Below are 23559 nucleotides of genomic sequence, written 5' to 3'. Positions count from 1 at the left end.
TTTTTCTGATTTGCATGTTCAACTTGGAAGAAAAGATTCAAGGTAGCAAACTCCTTAAAGAATTAAAAGGAGAAAAGGATCTTCCTTGGGTTGCTGGAGAAAATGAACGCTTTAAAGGTATGACTTTTAAAGATGCTAGTGTTATATCTGGTAATGCTCACAAACTAAGGCCAGATACCATTCCTCTTGCCAGGCCGCCAAAAATTAACATATCTATCCCAATGTCATATAATTTCACAGAAAGATTTCCACAATGCGATTTCGGAGTTCTTGATCAAGGCAAGTGTGGCTCATGTTGGTCATTTGCAGTGTCTAAGTCTTTCTCTCACAGATACTGTAGAAAATATAATAAGCCAGTTCTTTTTTCCCAAAGCCATTTAGTTGCTTGTGACAGAAGAAACTCAGGATGTGGCGGTGGAATAGAAGTCAACGCATGGAGATATATTGATCTTAGAGGTCTCCCACTTGATTCTTGCCAGCCATATGATGGAAATATAACGAAATATAATTGCTCAAAGAAATGCACAAATGAGAGTGAAACTTACGAAGCGCAATTCACTGAATATTGGTCTGTTGCTAGATACGCTTCAATAGAAGAGATGCAGATTGGAATAATGACAGAAGGTCCTGTAACAACTTCTTTGAAAGTTTATAGCGATCTGATGTATTATAAAAGTGGCATATATACCCATACAAAAGGAGAATTCCTCGGTCACCACGCAGTAGAAATAATTGGCTGGGGAACGAAAAATGGAATAGATTATTGGATTATTTCTAACTCATGGAATACTACATGGGGAATGAATGGTCTCTTCTTGATAAAGCGCGGTGTTAATGAATGTCATATTGAAGACTATGTTTGCGCAGGAAAAGTCAAATAATTATTTATTTTTTGTTATTTTATGTTATAAAATAGAGATATGCAAGATTTATTTCTCCAAAATTTTTGCGTTTATACTATATTGAAGTAATAAATTCAATCAATAACAAATCAAGATAATGCAGATGAATTAAAGATAAACTATGGGAAATAAGATGATATATGTTTTGAAACTTAACGTATCTGATACTTAAGTAGCAGTTGGCTGCTGTCGCTCATAAAATCATTCAAATCGTAATTGAAATTTCAAAAATCTCATAATATTTAATGAATTAAATCAGTATATTCTACTTCATTTTGTGTATGTTTGCGGAATGTCAACCCCATTAAGAAAAGAAACTTTCATATCAGAATTGACTAATATTAGGGGAAAAAAAATTAATTGTTGTTTGTAAAGTGTCAAATTTTTATATGCATCATAGAGATTTACAGAAAACAGCACCGCATCGAATATATATTCAAGCTTTGAACGAAAATGGGTCCAGTAAAGATTGGAAAAAATCTTTTCTGGAAGATCCAAACAATAAATGGCTTTGCGACGTTCCAGATGAATACATCAATGAAATTACGAATACATACGGACTTGCCGACGAAATAGATAACTTCAACGAGTGCAAAGATATAATTACACATAAAATTAAAAGCGAAAATATCGATCCTGAAAAATATTCTGAAGTAGAGCGAAATTTACCAATTGCATATGGAATGATACACGCAAGATACATAATGTCCCCGGATGGAATAGATAATATGACAGAAAAATACAAACAAAAAATTTTCGGAACTTGCCCTAGATACTCATGCAATAACGAACCATTACTGCCTATTGGAATAAGTAGTCAAACGAAGGTTTCTACTGTGAAAGTATTTTGTCCTTGCTGCAGAAGGATTTATGAACCTCGTCCTCCTGTCAGTTTGGACGGAGCTTTCTTCGGTCCGAATGTGGCCCATATGCTGATTGATCATTTAGATATTTTGGATCATTATCTCCTTTATAAACCGTATGTAAGAACTGCTTGCGGTTTCAAAGTCTACGACCCTCGATTTGATACAAAGAATTGATATTATTACAAAATCTATGCGAATCTTTGACGGATTACCCATGGATTTATATTTTTGAATATAATTAATTCATAACTCTAGGAAAGTAGCCAAATGAAAAGTGTATTTGTATGTTTTATGTTTTAATTTGTTTCACTGCGCAGTAAAGCTATAAATGTTTGATTTTTGTTTGAAATTTAAATTATTTTTACTTAAAGGTTAGTATTCACTAAATTCGTTTCATTTTATGAAGTCATTCTCTGCAACACTAATGGAATCCGATGTCTATTGAGGGCTATTCATAGACAAATCAAAATAATTTTAATTGTTTCATGATATTAGTTATGAACATCCTTTGTTTTAAAAATGTGATATGTTTGTGTTTAGGGTTTCATTAATGGTTAGGCTTAATCGAATAAAAAAAATAATATCTTATATAAGAGTTGAACGCAACACCTAATTATGAAACAATAATATTTGTATCAGGACTAATCAAATGGCTGATTTCTTCTTATCATTTAAAAAGAAAATAGAAGTTTTACTAAAAAAAAATAAACAAGAAAAAATAAAAAATAATAATAAAAAATTAATTCTTAATAATTCCATCCATGTCATCTGTGACATGAGAAATGACTTCCTTAGATAGCTTTGCAACTTCACTTCTCTCATCATCGATGAGATTGAAGAGCCAACTTAATATATTCACCAGATGCCAAGTTGTACTATCATTCTTGAATCCCAATTTCATCTTTGGAACATTTGCTTTCTCAATGAAAGATAAGAAATCAATCAATCTTTGGTCATCTTTCATGTCATTGCTGACCAAATTAAACAAGTTATCAAACAAACTCGTGAAGCACAAATCGAACATATTCCTGTCGTATTTAGTTCCTTTAGGATCGAAGTAAATCGACCATAATTTCATCAATACTTTATCGTCTTTTGACATTCTGACAAAATTCACTTTTTTGCTGTTAGAAACTGAGCTAAACAAATCGACGATTTTCTGGTGAACTGTTTCTTTGTCACAATACATGAAGTGGCTAATAATATTAAACAAATTATCAGCTTCACTCTGAGTATAATTGTTTTTCGCAGAGATTTTTTCAAAAATAATTTTCGTGATTTCGAAACTTTGTTCGAATTCAAATACAGGAATAACAACTTGTGATAAAGTAATGATTAACTCACAATTCGTTTTCTCTATGATCTCTTTCAATATGTCAAAACCGTTTTCTCTAATTTTGTCACTTTTTGCATTAACAATTATTTCTTTAACAAAAAGTGACACTGTCAAAACGGTTTCTGGATTAACTGCATCCAAAATTAATTTGAAAAGAGAAGAAGGAATAGAAAAGTCAGTAAAATCATTTGGAATGCTCTGACAAATGAAAGAAATCGTTGATAACCAAATTTCGGTTTGTGTCACTTTTGCTGATGAATAAATCTGACAAAATTGATCACAAATTGTTTTCATCAAGTTAATATCATTCATTTCTTCATCAGCAACAGTTTTGACGAATTCATTGAATGTTTTTTGGAGGTTTTTGTAGACTTCTTCGTCAAATTTTTGGAAATTAAAAGATTCCTTGTAAAAATCAATTGATTTCTCTCTGATGTCACCTTTTTGACACTTTTTCATGAATTCCAAATGTTTTTCGAATAGTAAAAACCAAAATTCGTCATTAAATGATTTGATATTAGTAAATCTGTCATAAAACTGAATGACGCACTTCAAAATATTCCAAAATAATTTCTGATAAACTTCTGCATTTGAAAATTCAGAAGAAGATGATAAAAGTGGAATAAAACAACCGTTCATGAATGTTTCGAATGTTGCATCATTGATTTCATTAGCGTTTGAACTGAATAAACTGAAACAGCTCTCAACAGCTATATCAGCAACTTCTTTTCTGTCATCAGCCAAAGAATAAAAACATTGACTTACAAGTGAACTGACCAAAGATTCATTCTTTTTGACTCTTGGAGCCAAAATCCACAAAAGCTCGAAAGATTTAAGAGATACATTTTGGTCAATTCTCTGTCCTACGAACAAGAAAAGAGATTCAATGATTTGCGGAAGCAATCTGTCAGGTACGGAATTAAGAAGTGATTTGATGACGAAAGAAAGTCCTTCGAAACAGGAATTAATTGAATTTTTGTCGTGACAATATTTCGGCAAAAACAATTTTATCAAAAATTCTTCTTCTTCAACACTCGGCATCGGTGGAGCCAAAATCTTTCGATTGATCAGTTTAAATAATTCCGAAATTTCAGAACAATCATTAAAATTATCGGATATCAAAACCGAAATAACCGTTTTGATTGTAAACAATCTATTTTTGTTGTCACAAGATTCCAATGTTTTCAAAATCATGTTTATAACAACAGATTTGATATTGTCAGTCTTGTGAGTTGTAGATTGTTGATTTTCTGTTTCTGGATAAACAGATGAACTAGCCGCGTCACTTTTTCTTCTTTGATATCTCATAGTTGGAGCAGTTTTTGTTGATTCACTTCTTTTCCTTTGTAAAAAGTTTTCTCTATCGTTTTGAATACTGTCACTTTTTCTTCTTTCTTTTCTTACTTTTATTTCTTCAAACTGTTTTGTATTTTCCAATGGCGGCGGTTTTGGTATTTTCTTACCTTTCTGTTTAGAAAATGCTTCGTTTTTACCTTGTTTTGGAGATATGGATCTTGGCGGCATTTCTGACATAACAATTGTTGTTTTTGAGTCAGAATATTTAACAGATTTTTGGTTTGGAATGTCGAAAATTTCATTCGACCAGACTTGTTCAATTCTATCGTTGTTTTGTATCAAAATATTTTGTAAAAGATCGATGAAAAACATGTCATTTTTTCCCAAAACAGAAATAATTTTTCTGAGTTCTTTTGTTTCGATTTTCTTCGTTGTTTCTATTTCCATTTCCTTGTTTCTAGGGAATGATGACAAAGCGAAGAACAACCTTGTATAACATCTCTCGAAAATGCTGATTTTATTGTTAAAAAGTGCAATCAACATTTTGAATCCCAAAATTCTTTTTTGTTTGAAAAAGAATCCTTTCTTTTGTGTATGTAATAAATCACATGATAAACATTCAGCAGGCATTGCATTCTCTCTTAATACTCTCTGTTTAGCCACGAAATTCGTAATGATTCTTATTAATTCGAGCCTTTCTTCTTCATTCTTGTTTTCGTGCAAAACATTTAAAAATTTCGCAATTCCTTCGAAACAAAACAAAGCAAAATCAAGATTGGAGTATCTCAAACAATAAACAATGAATAACATGAGTTCTTTGCGATTATAACTAATGAAATATGGGTTCCCAAATAAAATAAAAGAAAGAGCAATTTCTATTGATGAAATTAATTCGAAATTTTGTTGTTTCATTTCTTTTGTTTGATTTAATGAGAAATTCAGTATTGTAGGAGATATCTGTGATGATGGAATGATCAGTAACTTGTTAAGAAGTCTGTTTGTCATCGAAATATTGTTGTCAATCGATTTTGTAAAATCTGATGAATAATTCTTCGAAGATAAGAAGACAGATCTGAAGAAATAGAGATAATTCTTGTCTGTATCAACTGTGGATTCGAAATAGTTGAACATTTCAATGGTTTTTTCTGGATTTTCTTTATAATATTTTGACATAAAAGAAACGTAAAGAGGAAGCTTTGAAAATGATTTGATTGGTATTGGAACTGACCTTTCGACTAATTCGAGAAGTGGTTTTTCAGAAATAATGAAATTATAATGGGATGAAATAATAATATTCCATAATGAGACTAAAACGCCTTCAGAGAGACCTTTAACGCGTATCCATTTCGATTCTTGGCCTTCTAAGAGATTACAAATATCATTTAACAATAAAAATGAAATTTTAAGCATTGGATGAGTAAATTCTGCTGGAACGAGTGTATTTAATGTTTTCAATACATCGTTGGGTATTTTATTGTCTTTATTATAGTATAAATCGAAAATTATTGATACCATTTGTTGAGATGTTGCAAATGCAGTTGTTGAAACTATTGGAATGGTATGTAATATCATTGATAATGAAATTGAAAATAATGCTGCTACACAATCTGGATCAAATGCAAGAGTTGGGAGGATTGTTGCAGAAAACTGGATTATTTTCAATCCATTATTTTGTGATGAGCGAAGGCATGCTGTTTCTAAGGCAATTAGCGCATTCGACTTGCATTTTCCAGTGAAAAAATCATTTGATATTAAATTGCACAAAAGAGTAATATAAGATTCTTGTGTTTTCAGAAAATTTGCATCTGATGACATCGTATTTAGGATCTTGAAAAGAGGAGAATCGTGTTGATGAATTGGTAATCGAATTTGATTTTGATTTAATTGGTTTATAAACGATGTAATAAGTCTTTTGATCTCACCTTTAACATTGTAGCTACTATATCTATGAATTTCATCAATCAATTTTGATTTGAGTTCATTCATTAGTTACTACAATAAAGTAAAATAACTAATTTATAAACTAGTTTGGTAATGATTTTATATATTAATCAATGGTTGAATATCATATAGAAAAATTGTAAAAATTGGATGAAATTATTCGCAAACATCAATGTTTCATTTTAGGCTTGCATTTCTCAATAAGATGTGAGATATAAACTTATTCTTTGTTGATTGTTCTCTATGAAGAAATTCAATAATTTGAAAAAATGATATAGATTTTTCGCAAAGAAGTAGAAGGTAATAGATATGAGAAATCCAAATTTGTGATTCTTGCTAGTTTGCTCATAAAAAAATAAAAAATTGATAAATATTCATTTTAATTTTATTTAGACAAATAAGTTATGTAAAACGGTCTCTATAGTGGTATTATATTGTTCTATCTAGTATAGAATATTACAAAAAGTTTGTATGATATAATTTTTGGTATTTCATTTGTAAACTAATGCGAAAACTTTGTTGTTGAGAGCTCTCACAACTCCCCAAAAGAAGATAAAACCAACTTTGACTTTGTCTTCCTCAATTGGATGTGGGAATTTGACTGCTCTTTGGATTGGTGTCCAGAAGTTAGCTGGAGCAGTGCAAATCCAACAATTTCTAAAAATAAGAGCAGGAACAAGAAATCTGAGAAATGACCAAATCCGACTTGGTTTTGAAACTTGTTTTGTTTTCTGAAGATGAGTTAACTGTCTATTTAATTTGGCGTACTTTGGGAAATCATCCTTCATATCAACTTTTTTGAGCTCTTCTTTCAATTTGATAATTTCGCGAGTTTTATATCGCTTGTAAAGCCTAAATATTGTTTTGGCAAAGACCATTACAAACCAATCAGTCATAAAAGCTGCCAAAAAAAGTCCAGGACCTGACAGCTGAAGATGGTAAAGTGCATTGAGATATTCCATAAAATTAAAAATTATACCTTTTGATAGGAAACTGGGTAGAAGCTTCCTAAACTGTTTAGTCCCATAAATATGGTCATTGTCTGGAATAAAAAGTTATGTGTCACTTTTTGTACTAAGGAAACATCGAATTTATGCGTTATGACTTTTCGATGAGGAAACTACTGTTCACGTAATATACTTCCTTATTTCAATAAACCGACCCTAAGTATACTTAATACTAAGCATGATAATGGTCTCTTTTCTATGATAACCAAATCAATTTGGTTATCATAGTAGAGTCCATAAAACCGGAATAAGAACATTTACATTACGTGACAACTTGAAATTTATTATTTTTACGGGTTAATTAATTTTGACCATTTTCGGTTACAAATTTTAATTGTTTCGAAACTAATAGCATAATTAGATTTGGGCTATGTTATACTGTGGATTTATCCGTTTATATCTCCGCAAATTCAATGATCACATAATTCAAAAAATAAATCCCGATCAAATTGCGATTCCAAGCTGTTGATTAATTCATAAAATTATGGGATATCTTATGCAATTACAAAAACATAAATGTGAAAAGTGACATTAAGTCCTCACAAAAAATATTGAGAGGATTTTATCTTATTACCTCACATTCTCCAGATTTGTGAACCAGACTTTTGACTCATGCCTCATATAACTGTAATTATACCGATAAATTTCCTCTCAATTTAAAAAAATTGAGACTCCTATCACTACAATAAAATTAAGGGTGCACCCGCATGTACGTTTTACCCTCTCAATTTTGAAAGCTTCGTTAACTTAATATCTCGATGAATATTGGATTAAAATTGAATTTGCCCATACCAATATATCTGATACAATATCCTTAAGTTTTACTAAAAAGAATTTTTTAAAATCCCTGCAGATTCGGGGATTTTTAAATTTTTTGATTTTTTTCGAAAATTTTTCGGAAAAAAAATATTTTCAGAAGAGCCTTAACGGCTAAGTTTTATGTTTAATGTTGAGTATCAAAAAGAATGGGCATCTGATATAGCCATCATATATCCCAGAAGCAAATAAAAATTCTGACTTTTTAAGCATAAAAAATGAAATTTTATTTTTTGCAAAAAACAGGCCACCCGGATGTACGTTTATTTGAGAGGAGGAGGATTAAATTTTTGAAAGCACTAAAATTTGTAAATATGCTAGTTATATAATAATATGCATTATTTTAAAAAATAAAAATTAAAGCACGTTAAAATCTTTTTTGATGAATTTTTACAAAAGCTACTCAGGATAATGCAAGATATGAGTAGTTAAACATAAATTTCAAATCAGATTTTACTTATAATAAATATTTTAAATTTCTGAAAATTAAGTTCAGATCGACTCTATATGTAGTAAATACTAAATAAGGTGCCAAAAACCTATTAAACAGTATCAAAACTATCAAGATTGTAATGTTTTTGAAGAAAAATTTATAGAATTATGGACTTCAAACAGATATTATGTAAATAAAAATAATATAATGAATTTATTTATTCGTATAATAGCAGTAATAAGTCGATTATTCACTTCTACTTCTGAGATTTGAATTTAATTTCGACAGAAAAAGAGATTCAAGAGGAAAATACTAGGGGATACAAACAGCCACCATGACAGGATTATTATGGAGCCAAGTTGTATTTTTTGATATTTTTAGAGTTTTCCTACCTATTTAGGTACCAAGTTATTGCTTAAAAATTAAGGTTCTAAATTCTGAAGTTTACATGATCCTCCCGGGCGCACCCTTAATCACCCATTTTCCTCTCAATTCATAATCATCAAGTATTTGAAACATTATATTTTAACCAGGTAACAAACTTAAACATGCATAAAATTTCCAATGATCCAATTAAAAACTTCGAAATGCAGGACTGCTTGTTAAGTGATCGTTTTTAAACCTTAAACTGTGATTGATATCATTCTCAAATACAACCAAATCAAAATTAAAAAATTTGAACGAGAATTCAAAATTTCAGATCCATTATTAAAAAGTGAATCTTGAAAAAGATTAACAAAATTTGTTGAACTAAAAGCTTTTATACGTTAGTATGAAATGTGGCACTACTTTAATTTTGGGGAATATTCTTTTTTAAATAGCAATATCGTTGATTCAGACACTTCCAAATTTAATCAAACTTCAGTCACCTTTTATTATCCATGCTCTGATAAGCAAAACTGTTCAGGATTTGAGATCAAACTCAATCCTGGGCATTATTTATTTGAAGTTTTTGGAGCTCAGGGTTCTCAAGAGGCCGAATCTCAAAAAGGAGGATTAGGTGGCTACGGGCGTGCGGAAGTCACTATTCCAAAAACATTTCCTTTGTATCTGGTTGTAGGTTCCCAAGGTAAGTGGACCGATAGTGATGCTAGTGAAGCTTCATTCAATGGTGGAGGACAGGGATACAAATCAGGCCCAGGAGGTGGTGCTACTGACTTTAGAATTTCAGAAAATGACCTCCGCACCCGATTTCTGATTGCTGGTGGTGGTGGGGCCCAAGGAATAGATTCCGGTTCAGGACATGAAGCAGAAATATCTCCACAACCTGTTGATCCTGATGGAGGCTTTGATGAAGGTGACGGTTTCTTGAAAAGGCTTCATGAAACAAGGCAATCCGGTGCAATTAATGAACGTTTATCCGGTGACTCTAATCAAGGTGGATCTGGCGGTGGAACAATTGGAGGTGACGGAAGTGATTCAGAAGTGACTGGAGGAACACAAAATTCAGGAGGTATTGGATATATATCTGGTTCATTTGGGAGTGGATGCATATTTCATGATGCAGGGGCCCACGGAGGATCAGGAGGCGGACTCTTTGGAGGAAGCTGCGGAAAAGATTCGGGAGTTTCTGGTTCTGGTGGATCTGGCTTTTTTTATTCCGAGAATAAAACTGAACTAATCGATACGATTAAGACCATAAAGATTTCTAATGGTTCCCTTTTAAGTGGTCAAAACTTTGGTGATGGATATGCAATCATCACTTTGCTATCATCTTTTTCAAAAAATTACCGAAAAAGAATTAACAAGTCATATGTTGCTGTTATTATGTATATTTTAAAGTATAAATAAACTATTTATTTTAAAATTTTTATCTAACTTTTGAGATATAAAAGGATTTGCTTGACATTAAGGCTCTGTTTGAAATGAAATGGGGTGCTGTTAATCAATATGTAGGGTACATAAATTTGGATTGAAATGAATTCTTTGGTTCTGATTTTATTTGAAACAGATCAAGAAAAATACATTTATACCATACTGTTTTATTTATTTGTTAAACAAAGACGGAACCTTGCTACTTGGGTTTTTAATCAAAGATTTTAAGAAGTCAAGAAAACTAGAATTAGTATCTGTTAAAATTGAGATTGGTCCACATTCTGCCGTCTCATAAAAAGTCAATTCGCTTTCATATGAATACGATTCTATATCTCGATAATATCGAATATGATCTGTGATATTGAAATCGTATATGCATGAGATCACTTTGTAATCTCCTCCTCGAGATGTCCAAAAAATATTATTTGCATTATTTTTGATAATGTTGCAATTAATGAACTTAAAATCTCCTCTATAAATTATAATTAATTGATCTGATGCAGTATTACCAATGATATTGCAATTTATTATTGGATTATTTGTTGAATGAGCTAATTTGAGGCAATAAATATGGGATGAATTATTAGATGAAAACAAAGAATACGTTAAATTTCCATTAAAATCACTATCTGCTAACCAAAATCCTGATACTGAGTACGTAAAACAATATGAAATATTGACTTTTTCTATGATAACTTCACCATAACTATGGGAAACTGGGGATTCTCCATTCGAAGTAACTAAATTTGTAAAGGATGATTCAATATTATAGTTTTTATTTTTCTGACTAAATGCATTCCGTATATAGCAATGTTGTCCTCTCCTTGAAGCTGAACATTTATATGCGCAAACTCTTTTTTGGACAATATCTCCATTTGAATCAATAAAAATATTACATCCATCTCCATTATATGAATTATTATAAAAAAGAGAGGACTCAATAAGAATCTTGGTGGAAGTGACTTCGGAACCATATGATAGAAATTGTTCACTACTATTTGCTGATATAATATCGATAATATAATAGCTATTGCCATTTAAAATGACGCCGTTATAGTAGCTGTTATTTGTTTCATCAAAAAAAATTGTTCCATTCTAATTGTATCTGTCTTACCATCTGATATTTAGGAAATCTCATTAATATGAAAAAAAAAAAAAAAAAAAAAAAAGGTAGTGGGGCTTCCAGGCACTTCGTGCCCTCTAGCCCCCCGTCACTTTTCTGTCACTTTTCAGGAAAAAACATTTTTATTATATATATAAAATGAATTTTACAAAACCACCGTTACCCTTCTTTGGAAATAAGAGTAGATGTAAAGATATTCTATTGAGAGAACTTAAGAAACTACCGAATGGTCTAACATTTGTAGACTTGTTCGGTGGAAGTTTCTATATATCTCATTTGTGCCATACAATATTTCCTGACTCAAAGATTATATGCAATGACTTCGACAACTATATGAACCGTCTCAAACATATACCAGACACAAACAAAATATTGAAAGAGTTAAAAGAAAAGATACCTATAGGTAAGATGGAACGTATACCATTAGATAAGAAAAATACTGTCAGAGAGGTTTTGAAAAAGGCAGAGTATATTGACTGGGATAGTATATCTGCTAGACTATTATATAGTGGTGCTATAAGAGTTCATGACATTGAAACACTTATGTCAAAAGTTTTATATCTTAACTATACAAATGTTTTCAAAGAGAACATAGAAAAATATATTGAGGGTATAGAGTTTGTGAGATGTCATTGGACAGAGTTGTATGAAAAATATAAAGACAAGGAAAATGTTTTCTTTATAGTGGACCCGCCGTTCTATAACACATGGGATTTTCAATACCAAGTAGACTGGACTTTGAGAGACTCTTTAGAAACTTTAGACGTTTTACATAACCATCCATGCTTTTACTTTACATCCGATAAAAGTGGTTTGGAAAGTGTCATGAGATGGTTAGAGGACATACATGACTATGAGTTTAGATACGATAAGATAGAATATGAGAGAGGTCCTATAAACTGGAGAAAGTGTCATAACAAAGAAATTTTACTAGTAAGTAAATGTGGTTTGAAATAGGACTACTTGTTTTAGGTTTTTTCCATTGTGTCATTTACTTATTTGACGTGGCAGAAAAGTACAGAGAATATGAAGATGAACCAATGCCTGCAAATGTTCAGTATATGTACTCGTAAGAGATATTTTTATCTAATATTAAATGGACGCACAGAACTTAGCGAATGCACAGCAACCTGGACAACCAAACCCAGAGAATATTCCAAATGAAGTTAGAATACAAACTGCAATGGCAAACTATGGTCAAGTGCCAACAGATGTACAAATGCAAACTGCCATGTCAAATGACGCTGCGTTAGGCTTACCACCATGGTATGCAAATATGAGATGGAAAGAGTTTTATACAAACCCCGAAGTGGGATATAAACAACTCTATGCAGATGACGCGAACACAGGAGTTGACCCAGAGTATGTTTTCTACCAGAGGAGAAATAGAATGTATGAGCTCCAGTTAAAGAATGCTATGGAACTCAGAAGGAAACGTAAGAGACTAGGTGGACATTAGATTTTTACATATAGTAAAATGGGTTTCTTTGGAAGAATAGGAAACTTCTTTCGAAATGTTGGAAGAGGTATATGGAATGGAATAAAAACCGTCGGAAGAGGAATTTGGAACGGAGTCAAAAATATTGGCAAAAGAGTAGGTCAGTTCGTTGGTATTATACCTAAAGACCCTGAACCAGAAGAGCAAGCTCCTGTTATACAACAGCCTGAACCTGCACCACAGTCTAGTTGGCAACCAAATCCAACACCTCAACCGTATTAAAAAATCATATTTTTACCGTTCGATAGTAGTTGTATATGAAACTAAGTTCTAAGTAAAACGCGTGGTATAATGGAATTATTCTCTTTCTTCCATCTGTAGTAAACCATACTTGAAAGTCTGAAATACTTCCACTTGGTGGTTCGTATAGCTTTGTAGGTTTTTCGTAAAAGTCATTTGCCAAGCATAAAAAAGAGTTTTGTGCGCCAGAAAATGAAGCATGAACTATAATAGCATCTGAGTCGAAAACATTTTCATATGTTCCATTAGGGTTTTCGACTTCATAAAAGTTCGGGTGTACTGGATATTCTGCAGGCTGATTTAACATCCTCAAAAATCTATACCATGCCAAGTTGTTATATTTTGTAGAAATATAAACGTCTTCTCCAAGGTCTTCTATTCTATTGATTTTAACAGTTGCATTTTTCCTGTCATATATAATATCGAGATGGTACTCTCCTTCGTCAATGTTGTACTGTTTTGCATATTCGAGATAGATATCGTTTATTTTTTCTTGAAAAGCTTGAAGAGTTGTTTCTAAGTTTACAAGCAAATTCACTTGTAAAAGTTTTCCCTGTTCAAATTTCTCATACGTATGTTTTTCTTTGTTATAGTATCGAATTTCAAAAGCGACCGTAAATGGGAAACCATGTATGGCTTCTGAAATGAACTTCATTCTACGAAAGCCAACAGCTTTTGTGACGGATGGGTCTCTTAACCATCTTAGTGGGTAGTCAAAACGATAGCCTTCATGCTTTACGGTCTCTGTCTCAAACTTTTGACCGACATTAGTAAAAAGTTCATCTAATGGTTTAGTTGTAGCAACTCTTGAATTTTCTTTTTCTATTGAAAGCATATTTTATCTAGAATAAAAATGTCGAAAGAAACAGCGTCTATGAGAGAAATACAACACAACCGACAACTCATTTTGCAAGCTCTAAATAAGAACACAACAAACTTTTCAAACTATTCTAAGATATCTGAGTCATTGAAAGAAGGAAACTTAAAACTGACATTAAACCCAATGACAGACGAGTTTCTGTTTCAAGACAGTAAGAACCATACTGTCTGTATAAATCCAACAAAAGGAACTTTAAACGAGAAACCTATAAAAGAACTTCTTTTGAAAGCAGATGTTGACAACAAAGCTGACAAAGAGTATGTTGACGATGAGTTAGCACGTGTGGCTAGTGCGTTAGTGAAGAAGGCAGATAAGGAATATGTGAATGAAAAAGATGAAAAAATTATAGAAAGGGTTGAATGGTACCATGAACGGACAACAAAGATTTTAAAAGGTAAAGCCGATACAGGGTGGGTTTCAGGATGTTTAGACCTTAAAGCGGATAAGAACCATACACATACCATTGCAAATATTACAAACTTACAAGAAACCTTAAACAGGAAAAGTGACGTTGGACATACACATACCATTGCAAATATTACAAACTTACAAGAAACCTTAAACAGGAAAAGTGACGTTGGACATACACATAGCTTCTTCGCAACTGTTGGTATAGAAAATATTGAAGGAACGGTTGAAGAAACTGGTGGGATGCAATATATTGTAAACCTCCTAACTTTCCACAAGGTTTAACATCGGATGACGACATAACAACGATGAGAAACATTAGATGTAGAGATGTTTATGTCATGGAGGATGAACATAATATTAAATTCACTGCTCAAGATTTATATGACAAGAAAGCAGACAAAACGGAGCTTCAAACATTAAAGACAGAAATACTTCAAACCATTTACCCAGTTGGTTCTATTTACACGTCAATGAACTCTACCAGACCAGAAGTAGTACTTGGTTTTGGAACTTGGACTCAAATACTCGAAAGTTTTTTGTATTGTGCACACACTCCAAAGAAAACAGGTGGAAGTAAAACGATATCTGTCGACAACTTGCCACCACATAGTCATTCTGGTACAACAAACTTTTCTGGCGACCATAGCCACTCATTAAGAGACCACCCATTATACAACTCAGAGTATGAAGCTGGCTATGACGTTTTATCTCCAGATTATAACATTCAGCAAAAAAGACTTTTCGACAAACTGAACCAGGAGGAAACCACCAACATACTTTTACAACAACATCTACAGACTAGGTAAAAAAATACATGCCACCTTACATGACAGTTTGTGCATGGTATAGAATTGCTTAGTCGTCATTTTCAACTTCTTTAGCATATTCGTCAGGAGTTGTCTTATATTTGTTAGGAACTGTCTTTGAAAGTATACCACCTTGAACCTTAACAAGTTTGAAACGAGGTCTGACAATAGTAGTTTTCTTCTGCTTGCAGTCTGTACATTTTGCCATGTTTGCCTAAAACTTCATAATATTCTCTTGTATACTTTCTTCTATTTTACGAACACGAACGTGAGTACCTGTCGAGTTTCCATTGTTGTCATAGTCAATAGTATTTTCATATGGGTCGCGTTTAGGTATTTCTATTTTTACTTTGTCACCTTTCTTAAGTTTGAAGCCTGGCATTCTTTCTTGTTTGTCTCTTTTGACTAAACTATTAAATATATAGTCTTTCTCTAAGTCAGGGTTGTTTTTCATTTCTTCGGGGGAGTGGTTTCCCAAACCTTTTTGTTTACGGCTATTGTAAATATTTAAAACTTGTCTCATCTTTGCCATGGAGAAGTGTCTGTACTTGTCGTCATATGACATTTCATTTGCTTCACCACCTTGTGGTTGGTTTAAGTCTCTTAAGATTTTTATACAACTGTCAATGACACCAAGAGCAGAATGGTTTTGGTCGACAATGAAATATTGGTTTACATTTTTTGAACGCAGATAGTTTTTAATATCGTCTGATTTGAAAGAACGTTCACAGTCAGATGTCAGTTTTGTTGGATGGTATTTGTCAACGAATATTGTCAAAGCAGTTTTCACATCTAAAATATTTTTGGACTGTAATGGTATGGCTTCACAGTATCTTGTGTTTTGACCGACAAATATTAGCCAGTATGGTGGTCCATCTTCTCTATACCTCGGAATGTTTTCCAAGATATCCATAAACCAAGCATTTGGTGTTGAACTAAAGATTTTTATCATGAGTGCTTTCTTTGTCGCTTTAGAAACATAGGGGTCCTTGTTTGGATTCGTCATTTTTTACCCTATAAGAAATGGGTTTATTTGGCGCATTAGCAGGAGTTGCATCCAGATTTTTGCCCGCAGTGGGAACAATAGCCAGAGGTGCATTTGGAATTGGAAGGAAGATTTTGAGTACATTAGGTATACTGAAAGAGAAAGCACAACCTATTATACAAACTGTACAGAAAGGTTGGGAGGTAGCACGAGATGCAGCAAATCTTATTCCAAATCCTGAAACAAGAGGAAAAGTTCAAGGATGGATGGACAATGTAGGAAGACAAGCAGGAAACTACTATAACAAAGCAAATGACTACTATAACCAAGCAGGGCACTATATGGACCAAGGTGAAAGATTCTTTAACAGAGGATATAACCATGCACAACAATGGGTAAACAACAACCAACCGCAACCACCTCAAACGTGGGGAATGTAAATTTTTTTACTGAGATGAAATGAACAATATAGCTTTGAGACAAATGGGCTCAAGATGGATTTGTCGACTTCCAGCAGTTACACAACCACGTGTTTGTCAAGTTCTTCCTATACCTCAGGAAGTTTTAGACCGACTTAAAAAACCTAAACAACCAGTTGAAAACAAACCAAACTAAAATTTTTTACTGAGATGAAATGACCGAAGAAGTTGAAACGGTAGATTTGACACCACAAACAAAAAGTTCAGAACCATTGTCAAAACCTGTCAAAGAACTTACAGATGAAGAGAAAAATTCAATAATAGAAAGTGCCAGGTCTGGAAATACAAACCCTAACTATAAAGTCACTTTTCATAGAAATGGAACGGCTAGTATCTCAAAAAAGAAACAGACTCTCACAAATAAAATATTGAAGTCTGAAGGAGCTTTCGAGACAACAGATGGAAAAGTTTACTTCACTGACCAACAGTTCATTATAGAACATCTCATTGACTTAGAGTCGAAATATTCTAAACTTTACAACAAACACAAAAAGTTGAAAGGAAAACAAAAACAAATGGCATATGATATTTATGAAGATGTTGACGACACAACCATACCTGCAAGTGAAGTAAAGTCAGAGGAACCAAAAAGTGACGAAAAACCGATAGAAGAAGGTGAGCCAAAAACTGAAGATAAACCAAAACCAAAGGTTAGTTTCCAAACTAAACCAAGTCAACCTTCATTAGCTGGTATGGGTTGGCGTCAAAGACTTATGGCAGCAGGCGGTTATGTAAAGTAAAGAAAAAAAAACATTTTTTTATTTTTATAAAAATGCCCCCGTATAGAATGGATAGAAGGTCTGCTAGAATAAAAGCAGAGTTAGAAAGATATGGTTGGAAAGTTTCAAAGAAGTTTAAATATAGGAAGGGAAGACCCATAAAAGTCTATGACAAACTGGCTGGTCTTCGCTACGAAATGGATTTGGAAACAGCACGTGCAAATTATCCAAACAGACTAGAGAGGTTAGAAGAAGAACGTCTTATGGACATGCCTTTCGATGTTAGTGAACCTCAAGTTGAAGGACACGACGGCTTTGCCAGATTCTACTGGAAACATGACGAACAATTGCATCCTTTGAGAAGGAAAAAAGGGAAGGGTGAAGACAAACATGCTCCCATGGAAAGAACAAGATATGCATATGAGAAGTATCGTGAAGTTAGAAGTCAAATTACATCTGGTCGAACCTTTACAGTAAACTTTGACGAAGGAAAGAACAAAGAAGGCTTCATGGGTGTACTTGCTGCAATTCAAGACGGAAATAAGAAAGGATACAATCTCAGACTAACCGTAACAGATTTAGATGGTCATATTTACTATGCACATGGCAATGTCACAACAGCCGCACAACTTCTTGACGCTTTCAAGACTACAAAGAGAGAACAAATGGTTGACTCCGACTCAGACATCCTGAATGCAATTGAAGGAATTGTAAGTGTAAAGTTCGAATGGTATCAACCTAACCCTCAAGCAGTCAGACAACATGCTGGATACTTCCCGTTCATAAATAAGTCTGACATTGACTTGACAAGGTATGGAATTTACAATTCAATTGAAACAATTGTCAATGAACCTTGTATTCTTACATGTCTCAGGAACTCTGGTCTTGTTACAGAAGAGAAGATGAAGTATCTTGAGTCATGTGTGAAGACAAGGTACATTCTCAGAGGTCAATTGGCAAAAATTGCACCGTTGGCAAATGTGAATATCCGAGTCAACATTCCGACTGAGAAAGGTTCTTCACATGACGACTATGTTGTTGACAAAGACTTACCATGGTTGAAGATTGTAATTGTCCACAACCACTTCATGTTGAACGAAAGTCTTACAAACCCATTGTTCGGAAAAGGCAAATGCAACATTGTCAGAGCTGTTAACATTCTTTTCGAGAAAGGTTTGTTGGAACCAATTCCAGATGACAAGCTGACAGAAACTTTTGTACCAAAAGATGAAACAAACTTTTCATTGTTGGTAAGACCAAAAGTTGTTCCAGACAAAGTTATAGCACAAAAGAAGTACACTGTTCCAAAAGGAGTTGGATTGTTCGGATACCAACCTGAACCAGAAGAACTTCCAATGAGGTTGCAAGAACTTCAAGATGCTATAAACAAACTTCCATTGAGACATCCAATTGACGTCAAATTGTATTGGAGAGCATCGGAGTTAGGTCAGAAGGTTTTATATGAAACAGGTTGCTTCGACGATGTTTATGAGATAACAGGAGAAGTTTCTCAGAAGATAAGAGACTCACTTGAATTTCCACGAACTGGACCCATTGGTTGCGACAAGTTCGACTCAGATGAAAAGATATACTATGTCGACCTTAACGCTGCGTACATGAGGTTCGTCCAATATATCCCGACTGGAATTCCAAACGAAGATGGTGAGTTCCCAGGAAGGAACTATACAGTTGGAAAAGTCATACAACAACTGTATGATATTAGGAAAGCTTCAAACCCCAAACTTGCAATGACACTCAAATTGCTTATGAATTCGACATGGGGATATTCCATTAAGAAACCTCAAGAGATGAAGAGTAAACACTATGAGAAGGTCGACAACTTTGTTGAAAGGTTCTCCCTTTTGTTTTGAAGTACGAATTCACTCAAGGTCAAAGTGGCTTAGTAACCACATTAAAACCTATTGTCGAACATTGGTCTTACCCTCAGTTCGCAAAGGCAGTCCTTGACAACTACAACAAATTCTTCTCCGAAGTCAAATCCAAAGTGAAGGTTTACTATGAGAACATTGACGCACTCATGACGAACGAAGAAGGATACAAACTCATTGAAATGGGAATGGTCGGTGAAAAGATGGGTCAATTCAAATTGGACAAAATTTTCACCGAAGTTCATGTCCTCTCCAAGCGTAAGTACTGGGGCATACTTGAAGACGGCACAGAAATAAAACATTGCATGAAGTAAAAAATTTTTATTCGAATTTGAATCGGACAGGTCGAGTTACACCATTCTTGGTCTCAAACTCATATATAACCTGTTTGTCTGTATTTTCGTCGACTATGGCACGAGACACGAACATTGACCAAACGGACAAAAAGTGTCATTTCAGATGGTCCGCAGCCAATCGCATTCGAGCACTTCGAAGAAGCCTTACGTTCCAAGGGAGAGGGTGTCTGGTGCAAGGAGGTCATGAGACTCTACGAGCAGTACATCCTCAATGCCTGGGAGGACAAATCGTCCTTGGATTGGCAATTCTACCAACTCCTCTGGGACGACCTCCTACGCAACTGGGATGACGAAAGAGTCCAATTCAGGGGTCAGGAACTACTTGTCCAAATTCTCATTAATTTAAGCTACTTACGCAACTAAACACCTAAATTTACTTGGGGTTTCCCCCTAAAATAAAATTTTTTTACTCTTAGAACCACTCGAGGTTCTCCTTACGGTTGTTGAGCTTGTCACCGTCAATGTGTCTGACCCTCGTCTTCTTGTCTGGATTTGGAACCCATTGCATACCGACAAGCCTTCCCATGGAAATTGTACCGTAATTCCGAAGGGTAAGGTTCAAGTGTCCCAAGTTGTTGAGGACTGGGGTAAGAACCTTGCCTGTCTCCTTGTTGCGGATTTGGTATGGGTAGGGTTGGGAAATTTCGTAAGTGTCATCGGCAACAAGGGTTGCCCAAACTTCCTCTTCTTCGTGTTTCTCTTCTTCCTCTTCTTCCTCTTCCTCTTCTTCGTGTTTCTCTTCTTCCTCGACAATTCCTTCTTCAATTCTGTGTTCACGAAGTACGGTGTTGCATGTTCTGTCCTTTCCGAGTACCTTCCAGATGGCGTCTATCTCTTCGAAGAAACGGTAGATGAGTCTGGCAAGGTCTCGGTTCTCTCTCGCGTAAATGCGCAAGGTTTCCGTCAAATCATTCAGGCATTTCTCATTGGAAGCTTGGTTCATGAGGACATCGGCTTTGAGCTTGGTCATCTCTTCCATAAGACTACTTTGGAGAGTCTTACGGTGTTTGTCAGATGAGCTTTCAATTGGGCAATTTGAATTTGAACTGGGCGCTTTTCTGGCAACCTTGAAAGGACATCTGCCATTGAGTTTGGCTTCGGTGCTTGTTCGGACATCGAAAAAATGAAGTGGTTTGAGAATGGGTTTTACTTCAAAAAGCTTGTTATGACAGTTATGTCATACAACAAGTTTAAAATAATATCTTGTTCTTCTTCTGAACGTTTGTTGTCTCTTCCGATAAAAGTTTCGAACATGAGAACCAAAAAACGTTTTTTGAGATTGCGGAAGAGTTCAGGCAAACGTTCATATTCTGGATATGTTGGGAGCAGTTCGAAACATCTGAGCTGACTTTCGGACAAAATTGGGACAATGTCAGAAAATTCATCTTTGGTCGGACTGCTTGAAGGTAAGTCCCTTACATGTAAGTAGCTCTGGTAAAGTCTTCTCATTTCTGCTAACTTTTGGAGTATAGCTTCGTAGTTTAGAAGTTTTAATTTTAATTGTCTTATTCCACTCTTTACTTCTAAACGGTAACTATCCATGAGGTCAAGAGTAGCTTTGGTAGCTTTAAGTGGAGCTATCTGTTCCTTGACTCTGCAATTTTGGTTGCAATTGTGGTTTGAGCTCCTTCAAGTTCGCCGTCTATGTCGTTCTCAACGCCTTCAACCATGGCTTGAAACTCTTCATCGGTCCATTGAGATTGGTGTGGGACGAATTTAACTTGCTTCATTCAAAAAATGAAAAAAATGTTTTTACTCAAAGCGTGCCATGTATATGGCTATAAGAAACTTACCAGAAGGCTTCTTCTTCACATGAGTCTTTGGCAACTTGAGTGTTGGTGTTGGAGTTGGGTCTGGAATTTCAATTCTCTCTCGAGCGCAACAACAGATGTCAGAATAACATTCCCCACTGTCTTTCTTGCCACCATAAATTGTGTATTGACCGAACTTGCATTTGCAGGAAGACCGGTCAATACAAGGTTCACAGTTGAAATAGTTGTACACAAACCTGTTGAGTACGAGTGTGAGTAAAAACATAAAAAAAAGTGAAGTTAAAATGAGATGTTTACTGAACTGGCTGAAGAATTGGTTGGATGTCGCCTTCTGAGGTTATGAAGAACGGCTGTCCAGAGTAGTGAAGTAGTGCTCTGAGAATTTGTGTAATTCGTGGAATTGGGCTCTCACGATATGGAAGTAGTATCCAAGGACGTTTCATGAAGAACTTCAAGAGGGCTTCTTTCTTCACATCCTTAATATCATCGAATGCAGTGCCTTCTGGAACTTGAATTGCAACACCTGTTTCAATTTCCAACTTTAAGACACTATTCTTGGACAACCAGAAGCCAATGGACTTGCTTGGTTTGCACTTGCTGAGATATTCCTTCACGGTTTCATTTACCTCAATTAGATAAATTGCTTCGTCTAAGGGGTCAAGCTCCATACTGAGTCAGTACAATATTGTACTTTTTCAAGACAATGTTGTACTTTTTCAAGACAATGTTGTACTTTTTCAAGACAATATTGTACTTTTTCAGAACAATGTTGTACTTTTTCAGAACAATGTTGTATAAATTCAGTACAATGTCTCTCAAATTTGAGTACAGCTGTACTTTTTCAGAACAAGTCTTGAACTTTTTCAGAACAATGTTGTACTTTTTCAAGACAATGTTGTACTTTTTCAAGACAATGTTGTACTTTTTCAAGACAATGTTGTACTTTTTCAAGACAATGTTGTACTTTTTCAAGACAATGTTGTACTTTTTCAAGACAATATTATATTGTTTCAGAACAAAGACGGTTAAGACACAAACGAATGTCCGACGTCCCACCTACTGAACCCGTTCCACAGCCAGAGGAACAGCATGCTCCAGCACCACAACAGTCTCCTCAGCAACCTCAGTTCCAACAAGGACCTCCGAATTACTACCAATTTCCACCTCAAGGTTACTACCCACCACAAGGCTTTCCAAACTACCCACCACAAGGCTTTCCAAACTACCCTCCTCAACCCATGCCTTACTTCCCTAACCCTTGGATGTTCATGTCAAACCCTCCACCCCAATTCCAATCTCAATCCCAATCGAAGAGAGACCAAGAGTTCGAAGAAGGTCTGAACCGTTTACGCAAAGAGTATGCCACAGCCCCTATGGAAGATGACAGGCTTTCAGTCTCTTCCCTAAGGTCGACCAATTCGACTCGTACCACAGATTCGGTTCGTGACCGTGAAGACTACCTCAAGCAGTCTGAGAGACTCTTCATCTTACAGCCATTTACAGTTGGAGCTCTCAAGAACATGCGCAATTACGAAGGTCAGACACCAGCTGGAGACCGCAAAACAGACGTACTCGCAAGAGCAGTCCAACTGGTCAAGACAAAGACTGAGATAGTCGACTTCATTCTTGCAGCTTGCCCATACAAGTAAAAAAATAAACAATTACGAGTTAAACTTTTTACTCTTTCTTTTCTGAGTTGTTTAGAGCTGGTTTCTCTTGTAGAAACCTTTCGTACTCTTCCATGGTCATGTAATTGCGAATTTGGTACGCAATTCCAGGTTCGTTGTTTTTGAACCTTACGTATGTAACGCTTCCATCCTCCTCAGGGAAGTAAGCTGCTAACATCTGACCAAGTTTTCTCGGTGACTCGGAGCTCATAAAAATGTCACTTTTTAAACGTTAAGTTTTTAGTCTTATTTTACCCTTTGTTTGTCAAGGTAGTATTGGAGTGCAATTTCTCCAAATTCTCTGTGTCGGAGTTCTTCAGCA

At 34.6% G+C, this 23559-nt stretch overlaps 15 protein-coding genes and 4 pseudogenes across 19 annotated transcripts, besides 2 other annotated features; 12 read left to right on the top strand and 7 right to left on the bottom strand.

Annotated features, from left to right (window-relative positions):
- Window positions 1-14: 14 nt before the first annotated feature.
- TVAGG3_0589130 (cysteine-type peptidase protein) lies at window positions 15-881 on the top strand (the record flags this gene model as incomplete). The annotated part of the gene is made up of 1 exon (XM_001322155.1): window positions 15-881. The coding sequence occupies one exon, from the start codon at window positions 15-17 to the stop codon at window positions 879-881; it is 867 nt and encodes a 288-aa protein (XP_001322190.1).
- A 410-nt stretch (window positions 882-1291) lies between these two features.
- Window positions 1292-1942, top strand: TVAGG3_0589120 (protein kinase regulator protein; the record flags this gene model as incomplete). Its single annotated transcript, XM_001322154.1, has 1 exon — window positions 1292-1942. The coding sequence occupies one exon, from the start codon at window positions 1292-1294 to the stop codon at window positions 1940-1942; it is 651 nt and encodes a 216-aa protein (XP_001322189.1).
- A 565-nt stretch (window positions 1943-2507) lies between these two features.
- On the bottom strand, window positions 2508-6386 carry TVAGG3_0589110 (armadillo (ARM) repeat-containing protein family; the record flags this gene model as incomplete). Its single annotated transcript, XM_001322153.1, has 1 exon — window positions 2508-6386. One exon carries the CDS (start codon window positions 6384-6386, stop codon window positions 2508-2510), a length of 3879 nt encoding a protein of 1292 aa, XP_001322188.1.
- A 349-nt stretch (window positions 6387-6735) lies between these two features.
- TVAGG3_0589100 (CHD5-like protein family) lies at window positions 6736-7360 on the bottom strand (the record flags this gene model as incomplete). Its single annotated transcript, XM_001322152.1, has 1 exon — window positions 6833-7303. One exon carries the CDS (start codon window positions 7301-7303, stop codon window positions 6833-6835), a length of 471 nt encoding a protein of 156 aa, XP_001322187.1.
- A 683-nt stretch (window positions 7361-8043) lies between these two features.
- Window positions 8044-9065: a mobile genetic element.
- A 309-nt stretch (window positions 9066-9374) lies between these two features.
- On the top strand, window positions 9375-10388 carry TVAGG3_0589080 (glycine-rich protein family; the record flags this gene model as incomplete). The annotated part of the gene is made up of 1 exon (XM_001322151.1): window positions 9375-10388. One exon carries the CDS (start codon window positions 9375-9377, stop codon window positions 10386-10388), a length of 1014 nt encoding a protein of 337 aa, XP_001322186.1.
- A 1169-nt stretch (window positions 10389-11557) lies between these two features.
- Window positions 11558-23559: part of a mobile genetic element that runs on past the window's edge.
- On the top strand, window positions 11674-12492 carry TVAGG3_0589070 (phage tail repeat-like family; the record flags this gene model as incomplete). The annotated part of the gene is made up of 1 exon (XM_051239416.1): window positions 11674-12492. One exon carries the CDS (start codon window positions 11674-11676, stop codon window positions 12490-12492), a length of 819 nt encoding a protein of 272 aa, XP_051097240.1.
- Window positions 12632-12994, top strand: TVAGG3_0589060 (uncharacterized protein; the record flags this gene model as incomplete). The annotated part of the gene is made up of 1 exon (XM_051239415.1): window positions 12632-12994. One exon carries the CDS (start codon window positions 12632-12634, stop codon window positions 12992-12994), a length of 363 nt encoding a protein of 120 aa, XP_051097239.1.
- TVAGG3_0589050 (uncharacterized protein) lies at window positions 13883-14108 on the bottom strand (the record flags this gene model as incomplete). The annotated part of the gene is made up of 1 exon (XM_051239414.1): window positions 13883-14108. A coding segment is annotated over one exon (226 nt), but the record flags the coding sequence as incomplete, so codon positions are not given.
- On the top strand, window positions 14277-15413 carry TVAGG3_0589040 (annotated as a pseudogene). Its single transcript has one exon. A coding segment is annotated over exon 1 (1137 nt).
- TVAGG3_0589030 lies at window positions 15420-16283 on the bottom strand (annotated as a pseudogene). The gene has a single exon. A coding segment is annotated over exon 1 (864 nt).
- Window positions 16394-16795, top strand: TVAGG3_0589020 (uncharacterized protein; the record flags this gene model as incomplete). The annotated part of the gene is made up of 1 exon (XM_051239413.1): window positions 16394-16795. One exon carries the CDS (start codon window positions 16394-16396, stop codon window positions 16793-16795), a length of 402 nt encoding a protein of 133 aa, XP_051097237.1.
- Window positions 16815-16970, top strand: TVAGG3_0589010 (uncharacterized protein; the record flags this gene model as incomplete). Its single annotated transcript, XM_051239412.1, has 1 exon — window positions 16815-16970. The coding sequence occupies one exon, from the start codon at window positions 16815-16817 to the stop codon at window positions 16968-16970; it is 156 nt and encodes a 51-aa protein (XP_051097236.1).
- On the top strand, window positions 16990-17521 carry TVAGG3_0589000 (uncharacterized protein; the record flags this gene model as incomplete). Its single annotated transcript, XM_051239411.1, has 1 exon — window positions 16990-17521. A coding segment is annotated over one exon (532 nt), but the record flags the coding sequence as incomplete, so codon positions are not given.
- On the top strand, window positions 17751-18364 carry TVAGG3_0588990 (uncharacterized protein; the record flags this gene model as incomplete). Its single annotated transcript, XM_051239410.1, has 1 exon — window positions 17751-18364. A coding segment is annotated over one exon (614 nt), but the record flags the coding sequence as incomplete, so codon positions are not given.
- On the top strand, window positions 18456-19365 carry TVAGG3_0588980 (DNA/RNA polymerases family; the record flags this gene model as incomplete). The annotated part of the gene is made up of 1 exon (XM_051239409.1): window positions 18456-19365. A coding segment is annotated over one exon (910 nt), but the record flags the coding sequence as incomplete, so codon positions are not given.
- Window positions 19902-20161, top strand: TVAGG3_0588970 (annotated as a pseudogene). The gene has a single exon. A coding segment is annotated over exon 1 (260 nt).
- Window positions 20211-20777, bottom strand: TVAGG3_0588960 (MazG nucleotide pyrophosphohydrolase domain-containing protein; the record flags this gene model as incomplete). The annotated part of the gene is made up of 1 exon (XM_051239408.1): window positions 20211-20777. The coding sequence occupies one exon, from the start codon at window positions 20775-20777 to the stop codon at window positions 20211-20213; it is 567 nt and encodes a 188-aa protein (XP_051097232.1).
- Window positions 20945-21528, bottom strand: TVAGG3_0588950 (annotated as a pseudogene). The gene has a single exon. A coding segment is annotated over exon 1 (584 nt).
- Window positions 23248-23448, bottom strand: TVAGG3_0588940 (uncharacterized protein; the record flags this gene model as incomplete). Its single annotated transcript, XM_051239407.1, has 1 exon — window positions 23248-23448. The coding sequence occupies one exon, from the start codon at window positions 23446-23448 to the stop codon at window positions 23248-23250; it is 201 nt and encodes a 66-aa protein (XP_051097231.1).

The sequence above is a fragment of the Trichomonas vaginalis genome, chromosome II (genome assembly GCF_026262505.1).
Source record: "Trichomonas vaginalis G3 chromosome II, whole genome shotgun sequence".
Classification (NCBI taxonomy): Eukaryota; Parabasalia; order Trichomonadida; family Trichomonadidae; genus Trichomonas; species Trichomonas vaginalis.
Note: the sequence above shows the minus strand (reverse complement) of the source record. Positions and strands in the feature narration are given on the sequence as shown.